Genomic DNA, 17500 nt, shown 5'->3' with positions numbered 1-17500 from the left:
GAGAGGAGGAGAAGAAGAGAGGAAAAGAGAGGAGGAGGAGAGAGGAGAACAGGAGAGGGAAAGAATGACAAGGAGAAGAAGAAAGGATAGGAGATGAAAAGAATGGAGAGGAGTTAATGTTTCCATGAGACCAGGGATCTCTCGCTCTCTCTCTCTCTCTCACACACACACACCCACATACACACACATCATATGACAGCTGACTGTAGGCACTGTGGTGAGGGTGTGTGAGGTGTTGGATATCTGTGAGGGTGTGTACCTTATGATCTCCCATACACACGTTGGAACCCAGGGTGTTGTAGATCACGTTCGGCTCTCCCTCCTCCCTCTGCACACACACACACACACACACACACACACACACACACACACACACACACACACACACACACACACACACACACACACACACACACACACACACACACACACACACACACACACACACACACACACACACACACACACACACACACACACACACACACACACACACACACACACACACACACACACACACACACACACACACACACAGAGAAACATTTCATCAGCTCCTGAGACAGAAGCACACTCCACCACACACTGTAAGAATGTGTCCACACACACTGTGGATGTGTACACACTTACCCTCTCCACTTCCTGCACAGTTATGAGTTATGAGGGTGGAAGTAACAAAAATTAAACAATTAATACGGACGTGATGAATAGGCATGCAAACTGGTGATGAAGATGGTGATAAACAGACAAGTGATTTGATTAACTAACTACTTACTAACTAACTACTATTTACTAACTACTTTCTAACTACTATTGACTAACTACTATTTCTCATTCTCAATGTCCAACCGAAGAATATGGAAATAACAAGAGGCGAAACTCTGTCGTCTCTTGATACTTCAATGCTCTTTGGTCCAAATGCATTTAGTGTTAAATGTCCAAATGCATTTAGTGTTAAATGTCCAAATGCATTTAACGTTAAATGTCCACCTCCATTTAACGGTAAATGTCCACCTTATTTTAGCGTTAAATGTCCAACTGCATTTAGTGTTAAATGTCCACCTCCATTTAGCGGTAAATGTCCACGTGTATTAACGTTAAATGTCCACCTGCATTTAACGTCAAATGTCCACCTCCATTTAACGCTAAATGTTGACGCGTATTTAGCATTAAATGTCCACCTCCATTTAACGTTAAAAGTCCACGTGTATTAGCGTTAAATGGCCACCTCCATTTAACGCTAAATGTTGACGCGTATTCAGCGTTAAATGTCCACCTGCATTTAGTGTTAAATGTCCACCTCCATTTAACGTTGAAAGTCCATGTGTATTAAGCGTTAAATGTCCACCTGTATTTAGCGTTCACAGCGAGCAATTTTTGTTACTTCCACTCCACAGTGGATGGAAAGTTTTCCTTTGGGTAGTGTTTGAAAAGATGGTGCGGGGTGTGTGTGTGTGTGTGTGTGTGTGTGTGTATGTGTATGTGTATGTGTGTGTGTGTGTGTGTGTGTGTGTGTGTGTGTGTGTGTGTGTGTGTGTGTGTGTGTGTGTGCTTACCTTGTGGATGATACTTTGGGCAGTGTTTGAGAAGATGGTGCGGGGTGTGTGTGTATGTGTGTGTGTGTGTGTGTGTGTGTGTGTGTGTGTGTGTGTGTGTGTGTGTGTGTGTGTGTGTGTGTGTGTGTGTGTGTGTGTGCTTACCTTGTGGATGATACTTTGGGCAGTGTTTGAGAAGATGGTGCGGGGTGTGTGTGTATGTGTGTGTGTGTGTGTGTGTGTGTGTGTGTGCTCACCCTGTGGATGATACTTTGGGCAGTGTTTGAGAAGATGGTGCGGGGTGTGTGTGTATGTGTGTGTGTGTGTGTGTGTGTGTGTGTGTGTGTGTGTGTGTGTGTGTGTGTGTGTGTGTGTGTGTGTGTGTGTGTGTGTGTGTGTGTGTGTGTGTGCTTACCTTGTGGATGATACTTTGGGCAGTGTTTGAGAAGATGGTGCGGGGTGTGTGTGTATGTGTGTGTGTATGTGTGTGTGTGTGTGTGTGTGTGTGTGTGTGTGTGTGTGTGTGTGTGTGTGTGTGTGCTTACCTTGTGGATGATACTTTGGGCAGTGTTTGAGAAGATGGTGCGGGGTGTGTGTGTATGTGTGTGTGTGTGTGTGTGTGCTCACCCTGTGGATGATACTTTGGGCAGTGTTTGAGAAGATGGTGCGGGGTGTGTGTGTGTGTGTGTGTGTGTGTGTGCTTACCTTGTGGATGATACTTTGGGCAGTGTTTGAGAAGATGGTGCGGGGTGTGTGTGTATGTGTGTGTGTATGTGTGTGTGCTCACCCTGTGGATGATACTTTGGGCAGTGTTTGAGAAGATGGTGCGGGGTGTGTGTGTATGTGTGTGTGTGTGTGTGTGTGTGCTCGCTCACCCTGTGGATGATACTTTGGGCAGTGTTTGAGAAGATGGTGCGGGGTGTGTGTGTGTGTGTGTGTGTGTGTGTGTGTGCTCACCCTGTGGATGATACTTTGGGCAGTGTTTGAGAAGATGGTGCGGGGTGTGTGTGTATGTGTGTGTGTATGTGTGTATGTGTGTGTGTGTGTGTGTGTGTGTGTGTGTGTGTGTGTGTGTGTGTGTGTGTGTGTGTGTGTGTGTGTGTGCTTACCTTGTGGATGATACTTTGGGCAGTGTTTGAGAAGATGGTGCGGGGTGTGTGTGTGTGTGTGTGTGTGTGTGTGTGTGTGTGTGCTCACCCTGTGGATGATACTTTGGGCAGTGTTTGAGAAGATGATGCGGTCACACCAGGCTGGACAGCGTGTGTTCATGTACTGCGTGGGTTCAGAGTAGTCCTCGCTGTACGGGTAACTGTAAAACACACACACACACACACACACACACACACACACACACACACACACACACACACACACACACACACACACACACACACACACACACACACACACACACACACACACACACACACACACACACACACACACAAACAGGCCGTCACACACACACACACACACCAAACTCACACAGCTAACCTGTCCTATCTAGAAGACCTACTGTAGGAGTTTAAAGACAGTGATGAAGCAATCATGCTAACAATGTAAACAACTAAAAGTACAATTTAACTTTAACTTTACAGATGAAGTTACTAAAAAGGTAGTACAACTAAAAGGGATTAAGCTACTAAAAGGGTGGGCCATACACTCAGACACTACTGTTTATTAGATTGTTTACGTTACCAGGTGACTCCCATTGACATCTTACATCTCTTCACCTCAGCCAATCAGAGCACACCACCTAAGCTAATGGTCACTTAGAACACATCTCTCCAGCCAATCAGCTGCTTTGGTAGCCTCACCTGGGCGGGAAGAGAATCTCCTCCTCGGAGATCACATCCTTGAAGACCTCAATCTCCTTATCATATTTCAGCAGCTACGAGACACACACACACACACACACACACACACACACACACACACACACACACACACACACACACACACACACACACACACAGAGAGAGAGAGAGAGAGAAAGGGGATGAGAATGTGTTGGCATCATGTGTGTGTGTTAGCCTGGGTGTTCCCATGCTGCCTTGCGCGCAATTTCATTCACGCTGCTAAGGCAGTCTGGAAACTACCGCCCTAATTTTATGTCTCATTAGGTTAGTGCTTAAAATCATTGTTTTATACAGTTTATTGATAATATTGCTATTCTCCCTATTTTGTATTCATTCACTGTTAATTTAATTTGTATTGTTATTTATTTGTATGTCGCTTTGGAAAAAGGCGTCTGCTAAATAACTATAACCATAACCATAACCATAACCAGAACCATAATTTTTGCCTGAGATAGGGGACCAATCACAGTACAGGAAGGGAAAGCAAGTGTGTGTGCATTGTCTGTATGTGCATTCTCTCTGTGTGTGTATTGTCTGTGTGTTTTCTGTGTGTGTATTGTCTGTATGTGTATTCTCTGTGTGTGTATTCTGTGTGTGTGTGTGTGTGTGTGTGTATTGTCTGTGTGTGTGTGTATGTCTGTGTGTGTATTGTCTGTGTGTGTATTCTCTGTGTGTGTATTCTCTGTGTGTGTATTCTGTGTGTGTGTATTCTGTGTGTGTGTGTGTGTATTGTCTGTGTGCGTGTGTATGTCTGTGTGTGTATTGTCTGTGTGTGTATTCTGTGTGTGTGTGTTGCAATAGGCTCGTCCAGAGTATTGCTCACCGCTCGGCCGTTGTCCTCTCTGAAGACGGCCTGGTGAAGGTAGGCAAACAGCTTCGTCTCAATCTGGAGGAGAACCTACACACACACACACACACACACATGGAGACAGGGTTAAGGTAGGCAAATAGCTTTGTCTCAATCTGGAGGAGAACCTACACACACACACACACACACACACATGGAGACAGGGTTAAGGTAGGCAAATAGCTTTGTCTCAATCTGGAGAAGAACCTACACACACACACGCGCACAGAGACAGGGTTAACCGAAAGACCAAACACACTCTGATTGAATAAACAGGTTTATTTAGCAGAGGCGTGTGTGGATGTCTATGTTGTGAGACAGACAGACTCTCCATTCCGAATGTAAGCAGAGACAGACACACACACACACACACACTCTGTCAGTAGTAATGAATGGAAGTGGAGAGTGAGTCGCTGTAATGGGAGCACATTTACACCACTGGCAAAAAGTCAATAGCACTCTACGACCATAAATCTGCCCTGTCACACACACACACACACACACACACACACACACACACACACACACACACACACACACACCCTTACGTCTCAGTGCACAGTGCCAACACGCATTAATCATTTCAATACACACTCCCAGAACAGCACTTTTAAATATCTGTGTGTACGTGTGTGTGTATGTGTGTGTGCGTGTTTGTGTGTGTGTGTGTGTGTGTGTGTGTGTGTCACCTTGTGGTCGTTGTCTTTCTCCTCACAGATGATCCTCTCCACCTCATTGCTGCTGTCCTTCTTCACTGTCTGCACATCAGCTGAGATAGACAGGTGCTGCACACACACACACACACATACACACACACACACAAAAAATCACAAAACTCTCAATATAATGATATTGTGCATACACACCTTTCCTCCCTCTCTAACAACCACACACTCACTCACACTCACACACACACACACACACACACACACAGCAACATTCTTGCTCTTTTTCCTTTTTTGGCGAGTGGTGCTCAAACTCTAACTTCTCTCTGTCAGCAAGAACTCACACACACTGATCTCAACACACACACACACACACACACACACACACACACACACACACACACACACACACACACACACACACACACACACACGATTCTGGGCCTATGTAAGCCTGTTTACCACACACACACACACACACACACCTGCACAAGGCTGAGTGTGTCCAGGCGGAAGTTGAAATCTCCGAACAGGAAGAAAGGCAGGGGGCTGTCAGTGCCGTCAGATATCCTGATAAACACACACACAGGAAGCAGAGTCAGTCTCAAACACACACACACACACACACACACACAGGAAGCAGAGTCAGTCTCACTCTCTCTCACACACACACACACACACACACACACACACACAATGATATTTATGTGTCACACATACAAACACACACTCAATAATGTAGACATGTATACAAAAACACATTCACATTGTAAGATTTGTCAGGAAGAGGGTTTTTGTGTCTTACTTGAGATGGAGGTGTATGTGTGTGTGTGTGTGTGTGTGTGTGTCCTAACCTGTTGATGACGTATCGGAGAGCTTTCTTGCGGTTGCCTGAGTACACAGAGGGACTGGAGTTGCAGGCGATCAGGTTGGAGGCATCATGGAAGAGGTGCACATTCACTAGGTCCATACCCCTACACACACACACGCACACGCACGCGCACAAAGAGAGAGAGAGAAAGGGGGTGAGAGTGTGTTGGCATCATGTGTGTGTGTACTTGGGATGGGTATTGTGAGACCGTATTTGTGCAGCTATTCTTCTGTGAGAGCAGGTGTATGAACACACACACACACACACACACACACACACACACACACACACACACACACACACACACACACACACACACACACACACACACACACACACACACACACACACACACACACACACACACACACACACACACCTTTTCAAAGCAACCAATTAGCTGTACCTCAAGAACATGAAGTCCCAGTACATGAGCATCTAAATAAATGGTTGATGCTACTGTACATGGGCCAACTTGTTCAGGAATGTTGCTGGGCAACCACAGAACCTGTTCCATTAATTCTGATCGGAGGATTATTTCACTTTGATCTTCAGGAGTCAAAATTGGGCTAGCTGGTTGGGAATGTTCCAGAAACACAGCAATGAGGAACATCGCTCTGCATCATTGGTCAAGCAGTCGTCCCGGCCGTGACCATCGCCAGCTTCAAATAGCTGCTGTTCTGACAGCAGACTCAGAGGATCTTGGGCACCTAATCTGTCAGAGTGTGTGTGTGTGTGTGTGTGTGTGTGTGTGTGTGCTGCTTCATACCGCAGTTCTGTCTCACAGAGTGAGTGTTTAGACATGGAGCGAAGAGAATCCTTGACCTTAAAAACACAGACTTTTTTTCTTTTGTCTAGTCAACTGTACAACGGTAACAGGAAATGATTTTCTTGAAGATATTCTGATATTGCCATCTAATGAAGAACACCCATGGTGACCAATCACTGACCTACATAGGAACTGTGGATAACTATTACCATAGCAACAGAAATAACAGGAAGACTAACTAACTAGAGCACACACGGAACACTCTGTGTGAGTGTGTGTGTGTGAGTGCGTCTGTGAGGTTTTTTTTGCTCCGAGTGCAAGGATGTGAACTCTAATAATTTATGAATACATGTATGTATGTATGCATGTACGTATGCATTGTGTGTATGTATGGATATGCATTTGAAATGTTTCAAAATGACAGAACTCTCCCTCTCTCAAACTGCTCTGTGTCCTGTGTGTGTGTGTCTCTGTGTGTGTGTGTCAGGTAACAGTGGGTACCACGAGAGAGGTGATTTGTCTTTGTCTCCTGCCACCGGGTGTGTGTGTGTGTGTGTGTGTGTGTGTGTGTGTGTGTGTGTGTGTGTGTGTGTGTGTGTGTGTGTGTGTGTGCTCATGTCAGGTACGGGTGGGCACATCGAGGTCATTTATCTTCGGCTGCTGCCACCCTGTCCCATTCAGCAGCTGCCAACGGCCGCAACTAATGGCCTTCTGATGTGTGAGTCACACACACTCCTCACACACTCTCCGCAAACTCTCCGGAAACGCTCCACGAGCTCCTGGCTTTGTCTCAGGGCGGGGGGGCAGGGGGGGTGGGAGGGTGACACATGTAAGTCAATAGAAACCACTGTGCTCTGACAAAACACTAAGACACAACAAACAGTACACAAATACAGCCAGATGGGTGGCAGAAAAAGAGAGAGAGAGTGTGTGTGTGTGTGTGTGTGCGCGCTTCATTGTGTGTGTGTGTGTGTGCACACACATATGTATTGTGTCAGTAAGCACTGTACATTCTGGTTCATATATACATATGTGTGTGTGTGTGTGTGTGTGTGTGTGTGTGTGTGTGTGTGTGTGTGTGTGTGTGTACATACTGGTTATGAATGAGCCATCGTGTCCTCATGTAGCCTTTCCTGGACCATTTAAACTGTGGAGAAAAACATACACAACTCAAGTTGAGAGGTAAGCACAGAGACACACACACACACCGAATCCTACTTGCACACCGCCCAAAGCATCATCCATTCTGTATGCAAACACCCACCCACCCAGACACACACACACACATACACAAACAAGTGAGTGTGTCCACATAAACAGTTTAGACACCAAATACACCAAACACCCATTCACACCACACCAACATCCCCCCACACGCGCACACACACACACACACACACACACCGTGTCCTCCTTGCACACTGCCCAAAACATCATCCACTCTGTATGTAAACACACACACACACACAAAAACAACTGAGTGTGTCCACATAAACAATTTAGACACCAAATACTGTACACCTAACACCCATTCACAACACACCAACATGCCCCTGCACAGACAGACAGACAGACAGACAGACAGACAGACAGACACACACACAATTTCAGAACTCACATCGGGCCAGAAATTCTTTGGGAATTTTTCTTTCTGTACGGTGGTCACTCCTTCTAGAGAACCCACAAACTTGTTCTGTCCAGAGATGGGCTTGAACTCCCGCGCTACAGACAGAGAGAGAGAGAGAGAGAGAAGGAGAGAGAGAGAGAGAGAGAGAGAGACAGACAGAGAGAGAGCAAGGGAGAAGGAGGTAGAGAGAAAGAGAGTGAGGGAGATGGGGATTGTTAGAAAGAGAGAGGGAGAGGTGGACACAGAGAGAGAGAGGGAGAGAGAGAGAGCGAGGGAAAGAGAGGGAGAGATAAAGGACTATTAAAAGTGTGTAAACACATGCAAACACAGATCAATACTCTAATGTGCACTCATCTATGCCACTCAATGATGGGGATCTATATACACCACACCCCATTACTGTGTGTGTGTGTGTGTGTGTGTGTGTGTGTGTGTGTGTGTGTGTGTGTGTGTGTGTGTGTGTGTGTTTCGCTAGGGTGAGAGACGGCAGCCATGTTGTTTATGGCTCTTCCATTGGGCTCGTTCTTGAACGTTTATTCATAAGCGCCGTGACTAGACTCACGAGACAGACACACACACACTCCTCTCTCTCTCGCTTTCTCTCTCACTCTCTCTCTCTCTCTCACACACACACACACACACACACACACACACACACACACACACACACACACACACACACACACACACACACACACACACACACACACACACACACACACACACACACACACACACACACACACACACACACACACACACACACACACACACACACACACACACACACACACACACACACACACACACACACACACACACACAGCCTTCCCTCAGTCTCAAGAGTTTATACTTGCAATTCTGTACACACACACACACACACCATGGATTAAAGTGAAAAAAACTCATCTGACTGAAATTTTTTTGTCCAAAAAAAAAATAAAAATTGACACACGCAAGTGAGGCAAATCAAAGGGCCTTAGCGTAGACCTACATAATATAGGGCCATACAGACTAATTGTACCCTCCGTTTACAAGTAACACATTTTAAAGTAGGCCTAGCTATTCAATACTGCACACTGTTGCTTATTAAGAGTGCTCCGAGGGCCGGCCATAGCCCGTTGGCCGCCCCCCATCAAAGAAAAATAGGGGGTTGGGGGTGTCACTGTCACCCCCGAGAACATTTATTAAATACTGTTATGTAAATGCATAAATTCTGTGCACTTTCAGTCAGAGATTAGGGCCAGCATTATGCCTAAAATGCATACATGTCTCCAAAACATTCCTCACCTGTTATCAGACATGCATGAAAACAATTAAAACTCACAGCCATTGGTTAACCGTCAGATAGGCCTCTGTTATTGAAGATTTGGAATAATTGATTTGAAATGTAATATGCTAAGGAATTCTGATGTTTTCTTATGTCAGGATATAATTTGGTGTAACTTTACTTAGTGTGATTAGGTGACATGTTGTTTAATTAAAAGGTGCATGTCACTTTAAGACGTTTTAGTTGTTGGGTAAGAACGTGATGCACGGCAGAAATGTTAGGAGTACCACGGTATTTCTGACCGTGTTGGTCGTGTCAATTGTATGAGAACTGTGCTGTTTGTTACAATAAACATTCAAGAATATTAACTGGAAGACAAGACGTTTTTAAAAGAACACGTGTCAGTCATAGGACTCCTATTATATAAGTTTCGTTTATTGGAAACGGACCTACGACTTTCTCTTTGAAGAAGACAAATTAGGCAAACTGTATAGACATAGCCTAAGCTACTGGATCCATTTGAATTGTATAAATTAACCTTGTTGGCTTATTATAATTATTTTTAGAGAAATTAGCAGTTAAACTAAACAGTAGGATAGCCTAATAGTGGCGTGGCGCAGACACACACTTTTCCATTGTCTGTCTCTGCGTTTCGGGCGCACCCGACTCTATTAATAATGACCGAAAGTAGGCTATATCCATGTTCTTTTTGACTATTCATCTTTAAGCTCCCCAACACTGCCGACCTCTAAGTAGTCTAATTTGATGAGATCGGGGAACTAGCAAATGCGGACAAGAAGTCATCGCAAACAACGCAGAACTTTGCGCAGCTAGTGCGTTGATGTCCTGAAGCTATTCTATAGCTTACTATTACAACTGGCGAAACTACTGTTTATTTTCATTTTACTTTTACGAAGAATAATTAGCCCAAATCATAGACTAATTAAACCGAAAAAACGACAGCTTTCCTGAACTTCTGCAAAGCTTGTTTGACCTACAAAAGCCTAATAAATCAAGACTGTTCTTTCATCTGTTTCAATTGGCCTTTCTCTCGTTTATTATTGTATAATTATGATGATGATGATGATTATTATTATTATTAGTAGCAGCCTAATAGTGGTAGTAGCCTAGTAGTAGCCTAGTAGTAGCCTAGTAGTAGCCTAAATGTTCATCAACGCAGTTGCACGAACGCATTTATTTATTTAATTATTATTTATTTATCGCACAACGAAGATTTTAACATAGGCTAAAACACAGGCCTATCACAAAACAGGGTTCAACAAGAGGTGTAACCATCACTGCAGCTTGCAAGGGAGATCGCGCCGCACAGCCCCCCCCCCCCCAATATTTTCTCCCCGGATCTGCATCAATCTCATGATTGACCTCTAGCGCCTCCGGTTGACGGAAATCCGTCATATGACGGAAAACTTTAATCCATGCACACACACACACAAGCACATACACGTAGGCCATACACACATCTGTAACTCCCTGCTGATGCGTGTCACATACACACTCTACGTCATTATCAACTGTGCGAATAGTTTTAACCGTAAAGATCACACTGCTCAGTTCTCAATGTTAAATTCATACTGGTCAGCTCTTAACATTAAATTCATACTGGTCAGTTCTTAACATTAAAATCATGCTGCTAATTTTTCACTGTTAAAATCACACTGGTCATTTCTCAATGTTAGTCACACAATGGTCATTTCTCAATGCTAAAATCACACTGGTCATTTCTCAATGTTAGTCACACACTGGTCATTTCTCAATGCTAAAATCACACTGGTCATTTCTTACCGTTAAAATCATACTGGTAGATATTCTTCAGACTCTTGTGGATGAAGAACATGCTTCCCAGCGCCTGTCAACACACAAACAAACAGCTTTACTTAACACAGTTCACAAACAAACACGCATACTGCTTAATGTACACAACCGTTTATGGGAGTCAGAAACATGGTAAAGGTGAATTAACATGGTAGAATCAGAAACATGGTAAAGGTGAATTAACATGGAAAAATCAGAAACATGGTAAAGGTGAATTAACATGGTAGAATCAGAAACATGGTAAAGGTGAATTAACATGGTAGAATCAGAAACATGGTAAAGGTGAATTAACATGGTAGAATCAGAAACATGGTAAAGGTGAATTAACATGGTAGAATCAGAAACATGGTAAAGGTGAATTAACATGGTAGAATCAGAAACATGGTAAAGGTGAATTAACTGTAGCCTGAATGTTTTCCACTGTTCGCCGAATTTAAAGGAACCTCAATTCTACTGTTCTTCTAGCACGTGTGACGCTGCGTTCTGCCTGAGAGTGGCACAGAACCTAAATCTCACTGACATGCTTTTGGAACCTGTCTCACTAATGTCAGAAAGGTTCAGCAACAGAAAACCGAAGGCAAGTCTTTAGAGTTGGCCTTAAAGGGATAATCCGGAGTGAAATGCACTTTAGATCAATTTTTCGGACTATTGGGAGTACATATGTTGAGTTGACACCAAAATCATGTCATTCGGATGTATTTTGAGAATGTTCGAGTTCACCGTTTTTAGCCAAAACTCGTTAGCCTGGAAGTGACCGGGGCAAGTCCTTTTGCCGCTACAAAACGCTATTTTTATACCTCTTCTACTGTTCCAACCAACACTACACTTACGTGGTAGTGAGTAGAGGGTCCCTAAAGCCAAACCGAAGTATCCCCACGTCTTTATGTGGTCGGATAGAGAGTCCAGAATGAATTTAATCGAGTCCGTACCTTCCCGGAAATGTTATTAAAATGTTGTTAACGCGTTGCTAGCTGCAGCAGTGACATTTCCGGAAAGGTACTGACTAGGGATTATCCCTTTAACACACACACACACACACACACACAGGTGTCACATGGGTGTGCTCTCCATCTAACACACTGAATAAGCAGTGATTAGAAGACACACACACCCCTTGTACTTCTCAATCAACCTCTTCAAACACACACTCACACACCCTGTGGCAAGTGCCCCATCTGTGGTGTGTGTGTGTGTGTGTGTGTGTGTGTGTGTGTGAGAGAGAGAGTGTGTGTGTGTGTGTGTGTGTGTATGTGTGTGAGCATGCCTCTCCTTAATGCACTAAGTGTTAGCTTGAGTGCCCCTGGTAATCCCGGCGTCTGGATCAATGGGGCCAGAAAATTAAAACAATCTAAAAGGGATTAAGCAGCCCAGCGACTGCCGACCACTTCTCATGCCACTGCCCACACGAGAGAAATCACCCGGGAACACACACACACACACACACACACACACACACACACACACACACACACACACACACACACACACACACACACACACACACACACACACACACACACACACACACACACACACACACACACACACACACACACACACACACACACACACACACACACACATAGAACCCTCCCTATACTGCTCTCAGAGGAGTGCATTTATCACCAGACCAAAGTGATCCTCATTTAATGTGACAGAGCTGCTACTGCCCCCCCATACACACACACACCTCTGTCTCCACAGCGCTACCTCTGACAAGACACAGCACGCAACCCAGAGTGTGTGTGAGTGTGTGTGTGTGCTAAAGAACAAATAGAAAATATAGCCGCAAGCGGCGATGGCGGGCCCGAGCACCTGCGGTGCGGACGTGTGACATTTCGGGATCTAACAAAGCAACATGTGTGGGTTGGTGGCCATGTGCCTGAGCAACACACATGCCCACTAAATTTGGTTATTTTTTGTGAATATATGTTTCAATCACAACAGACAACATGCTATGTGGCGCTATAGAGTCCCTAAGCCGCACCCTATGCCAGAGCTCTGTCTCTGACTAACGATAGCAATGACGCACAAGTCCACCAAATTTGGTTCATTTTCATGAATGTATGTGTCAACCTCAACAAACTATGCACTAGGTGGCGCTATAGAATCCCTAAGCTACACCCTAGACCAGAGCTCTGTCTCTGTCTAGCGATAGCAATAACACAGAAGCCCACCAAATGTGGTTCATTTTCATCAATGTATGTGTCAACCACAACAGACAATGTGCTAGGTGGCGCTATAGAGTCCCTAAGCCACACCCTAGGCCAGAGCTCTATCCCTGACTAGCGGTAGCAATAACACACATGCCCACCAAATGTGGCTCATTTTCGTGAATGTATCAACCACAACAGACAATGCGCTAGGTGGCGCTATAGAGTCCCTAAGCCACACCCTAGGCCAGAGCTCTGTTTCTGACTTGCGGCAGTAATAACACACAAGCTCACCAAATTTGATTCATTTTCGTGAATGTATATGTCAACCACAACAGGTAACACACTAGGTGGCGTTATAGAGTCCCTAAGCCACACCCTCGGCCAGAGCTCTGTCTCTGAATAGCTGTAGCAAATATGCCCACCAAATTTGGTTCATTTTCGTGAATGTACGTGTCAACCACAACAGACAATGCGCTAGGTGGCGCTATGGAGTCCCTAAGCCACACCCGAGGCCAGAGCTCTGTCTTTATCTAGCGGCAGCAATAACACTCAAGCCCACCAAATGTGGTTCATTTTTGTCAATGTTTGTGTCAGCCACAACAAACAATGCTCTAGGTGGCGCTATAGAGTCCCTAAGTCAGACCTTTGGCCAGAGCTCTGTCTCTGACTAGCAATAGGAATAACACACAAGCCCATCAAATTTGGTTAATTTTCGTGAATGTACGTGTCAACCACAACAGGCAATGCGCTAGGTGGCGCTATAGAGTCCCTAAGCCACACCCGAGGCAAGAGCTCTGTTTTTATCTAGCGGCAGCAATAACACACAAGCCCACCAAATTTGGTTCATTTTTGTGAATGTTTGTGTCAACCACAACAAACAATGCTCTAGGTGGCGCTATAGAGTCCCTAAGCCACACCTTTGGCCAGAGTTTGTCTCTGACTAGCAATAGGGATAACACACAAGCCCATCAAATCTGGTTAATTTTCGTGAATGTATGTGTCAACCACAACAGGCAATGCGCTAGGTGGCGCTATAGAGTCCCTTAGCCACACCCTAGGCCAGAGCTCTGTCTCTGACTAGAGATAGCAATAACACACAAGCCCATCAAATTTGGTTCATTTTTGTGAATGTATGTGTCAACCACAACAGACAACCCGACAGAGCGTTCTTAAGCCTTCTTTAATCATTGTCTAATATTAAGGAAAGTTTAAGATCTATTAACCAAGGTGTTGTCACACACACACATGGCAAATAAGTTGCAGGATTGTGGTGCCTTCTCTCATCCTCAAGTTGGGTTATCATCTGTTGGCCTTCTTACCACCACCAGAGAGGCATGGGGGATGGGTGAGAGAGTGTGTGGGGGGTCGGTATGCAAATGAGGGAGGGGGGGGGGGCATGGGGCTAAGATAGAGAGAGAGATAGAAAGAGAGAGAGGGAGGGAGGCAGAGGGGTCAAGGGGGATGCCATGTGTGTGCGTAACTCTCTGGAAAGCTTGCGCGTGTGTAATGTGTGTGCGGTTAAATGTGGTTCTGTGTGTGTGTAACAGGACCAACATGAAGGCGCGGATGAGAAAAGATCGTAACACAGAGCCATCCTCATAAGAAAACCTAAATAACTCACTTTCTGTTAATATGGTTAAAGTAAAAATTGCAGCATAGGTTAATATGATTATTATTATTCATCAACTCGCTTCAAAATATTTTAGCTAAAACTGTGTCCACCACAATCATTAATGCGCTTTTAAAAATCACAAACAACACCAAATTCAAAACTTTGTATATGACTGTCACTACAAACACACTAACTAATACTCCATCAAATTTCATCCAAATTAGTCACTGTTTTCTGCCTATAACACCAACTTTTTGTTTCTTTTATAAGACACCTAGATTCAAACCTTCGCCATTTCAATATACTTTTGAAATTCAAAAATCTGGTCGCAATTCCTCTCGGGCAACCCCTCAAGATCATTTTAGTGCTTAAATGACATAATTTCGATAAACCGTCTAGGAGAAGTATTTCAAAATACATGATGTGCAAAAATCAGAAAATCTCACATAATTCAAATTCTTCTAAGATTCACTATATAGTTTGAATGTAAAACTTGTTCAGAATAATACAACACACATGTCCACCAAATTTGGTTCATTTCCGTGAATGTATGTGTTAACCACAGTAGACGGCGCGCTAGGTGGCGCTATAGAGTCCCTGAGCCACACCCTAGGCCACAGCTCTGTGTCTGAGTATCAAATGCAATTCTACATATGCCAGCTAAATTGCAAGAGTTTTAGAGCATGCCAAGTTGGTGAAAAATGTTACTGGTAAGAGAATTATACTATAATAATAAGAAATATAGCCGCAAGCGGCGATGGCGGGCCCGAGCACCTGCGGTGCGGACGTGTGACATTTCGGGATCTAACAAAGCAACATGTGTGGGTTGGTGGCCATGTGCCTGAGCAACACACATGCCCACTAAATTTGGTTATTTTTTGTGAATATATGTTTCAATCACAACAGACAACATGCTATGTGGCGCTATAGAGTCCCTAAGCCGCACCCTATGCCAGAGCTCTGTCTCTGACTAACGATAGCAATGACGCACAAGTCCACCAAATTTGGTTCATTTTCATGAATGTATGTGTCAACCTCAACAAACTATGCACTAGGTGGCGCTATAGAATCCCTAAGCTACACCCTAGACCAGAGCTCTGTCTCTGTCTAGCGATAGCAATAACACAGAAGCCCACCAAATGTGGTTCATTTTCATCAATGTATGTGTCAACCACAACAGACAATGTGCTAGGTGGCGCTATAGAGTCCCTAAGCCACACCCTAGGCCAGAGCTCTATCCCTGACTAGCGGTAGCAATAACACACATGCCCACCAAATGTGGCTCATTTTCGTGAATGTATCAACCACAACAGACAATGCGCTAGGTGGCGCTATAGAGTCCCTAAGCCACACCCTAGGCCAGAGCTCTGTTTCTGACTTGCGGCAGTAATAACACACAAGCTCACCAAATTTGATTCATTTTCGTGAATGTATATGTCAACCACAACAGGTAACACACTAGGTGGCGTTATAGAGTCCCTAAGCCACACCCTCGGCCAGAGCTCTGTCTCTGAATAGCTGTAGCAAATATGCCCACCAAATTTGGTTCATTTTCGTGAATGTACGTGTCAACCACAACAGACAATGCGCTAGGTGGCGCTATGGAGTCCCTAAGCCACACCCGAGGCCAGAGCTCTGTCTTTATCTAGCGGCAGCAATAACACTCAAGCCCACCAAATGTGGTTCATTTTTGTCAATGTTTGTGTCAGCCACAACAAACAATGCTCTAGGTGGCGCTATAGAGTCCCTAAGTCAGACCTTTGGCCAGAGCTCTGTCTCTGACTAGCAATAGGAATAACACACAAGCCCATCAAATTTGGTTAATTTTCGTGAATGTACGTGTCAACCACAACAGGCAATGCGCTAGGTGGCGCTATAGAGTCCCTAAGCCACACCCGAGGCAAGAGCTCTGTTTTTATCTAGCGGCAGCAATAACACACAAGCCCACCAAATTTGGTTCATTTTTGTGAATGTTTGTGTCAACCACAACAAACAATGCTCTAGGTGGCGCTATAGAGTCCCTAAGCCACACCTTTGGCCAGAGTTTGTCTCTGACTAGCAATAGGGATAACACACAAGCCCATCAAATCTGGTTAATTTTCGTGAATGTATGTGTCAACCACAACAGGCAATGCGCTAGGTGGCGCTATAGAGTCCCTTAGCCACACCCTAGGCCAGAGCTCTGTCTCTGACTAGAGATAGCAATAACACACAAGCCCATCAAATTTGGTTCATTTTTGTGAATGTATGTGTCAACCACAACAGACAACCCGACAGAGCGTTCTTAAGCCTTCTTTAATCATTGTCTAATATTAAGGAAAGTTTAAGATCTATTAACCAAGGTGTTGTCACACACACACATGGCAAATAAGTTGCAGGATTGTGGTGCCTTCTCTCATCCTCAAGTTGGGTTATCATCTGTTGGCCTTCTTACCACCACCAGAGAGGCATGGGGG

The 17500-nt window shown here is 44.6% G+C and overlaps 1 protein-coding gene across 1 annotated transcript in view; it reads right to left on the bottom strand.

Annotated features, from left to right (window-relative positions):
* inpp5l (inositol polyphosphate-5-phosphatase L) overlaps window positions 1-17500 on the bottom strand; it is a 56045-nt gene that overhangs the window by 5171 nt on the left and 33374 nt on the right. Inside the window, exons 5-14 of the mRNA XM_062542399.1 lie at window positions 11247-11310; window positions 8165-8268; window positions 7641-7693; window positions 5761-5880; window positions 5392-5476; window positions 4931-5026; window positions 4218-4292; window positions 3353-3426; window positions 2733-2844; window positions 260-328 (exon numbers count right to left, since the gene is read on the bottom strand). Coding sequence (XP_062398383.1) covers window positions 260-328; window positions 2733-2844; window positions 3353-3426; window positions 4218-4292; window positions 4931-5026; window positions 5392-5476; window positions 5761-5880; window positions 7641-7693; window positions 8165-8268; window positions 11247-11310 — 852 coding nt within the window. The remainder of the gene's footprint in view (window positions 1-259; window positions 329-2732; window positions 2845-3352; window positions 3427-4217; window positions 4293-4930; window positions 5027-5391; window positions 5477-5760; window positions 5881-7640; window positions 7694-8164; window positions 8269-11246; window positions 11311-17500) is intronic.

The sequence above is a fragment of the Sardina pilchardus genome, chromosome 8, assembly GCF_963854185.1.
Source record: "Sardina pilchardus chromosome 8, fSarPil1.1, whole genome shotgun sequence".
In the NCBI taxonomy this organism is placed as follows: Eukaryota; Metazoa; Chordata; class Actinopteri; order Clupeiformes; family Clupeidae; genus Sardina; species Sardina pilchardus.
Note: the sequence above shows the minus strand (reverse complement) of the source record. Positions and strands in the feature narration are given on the sequence as shown.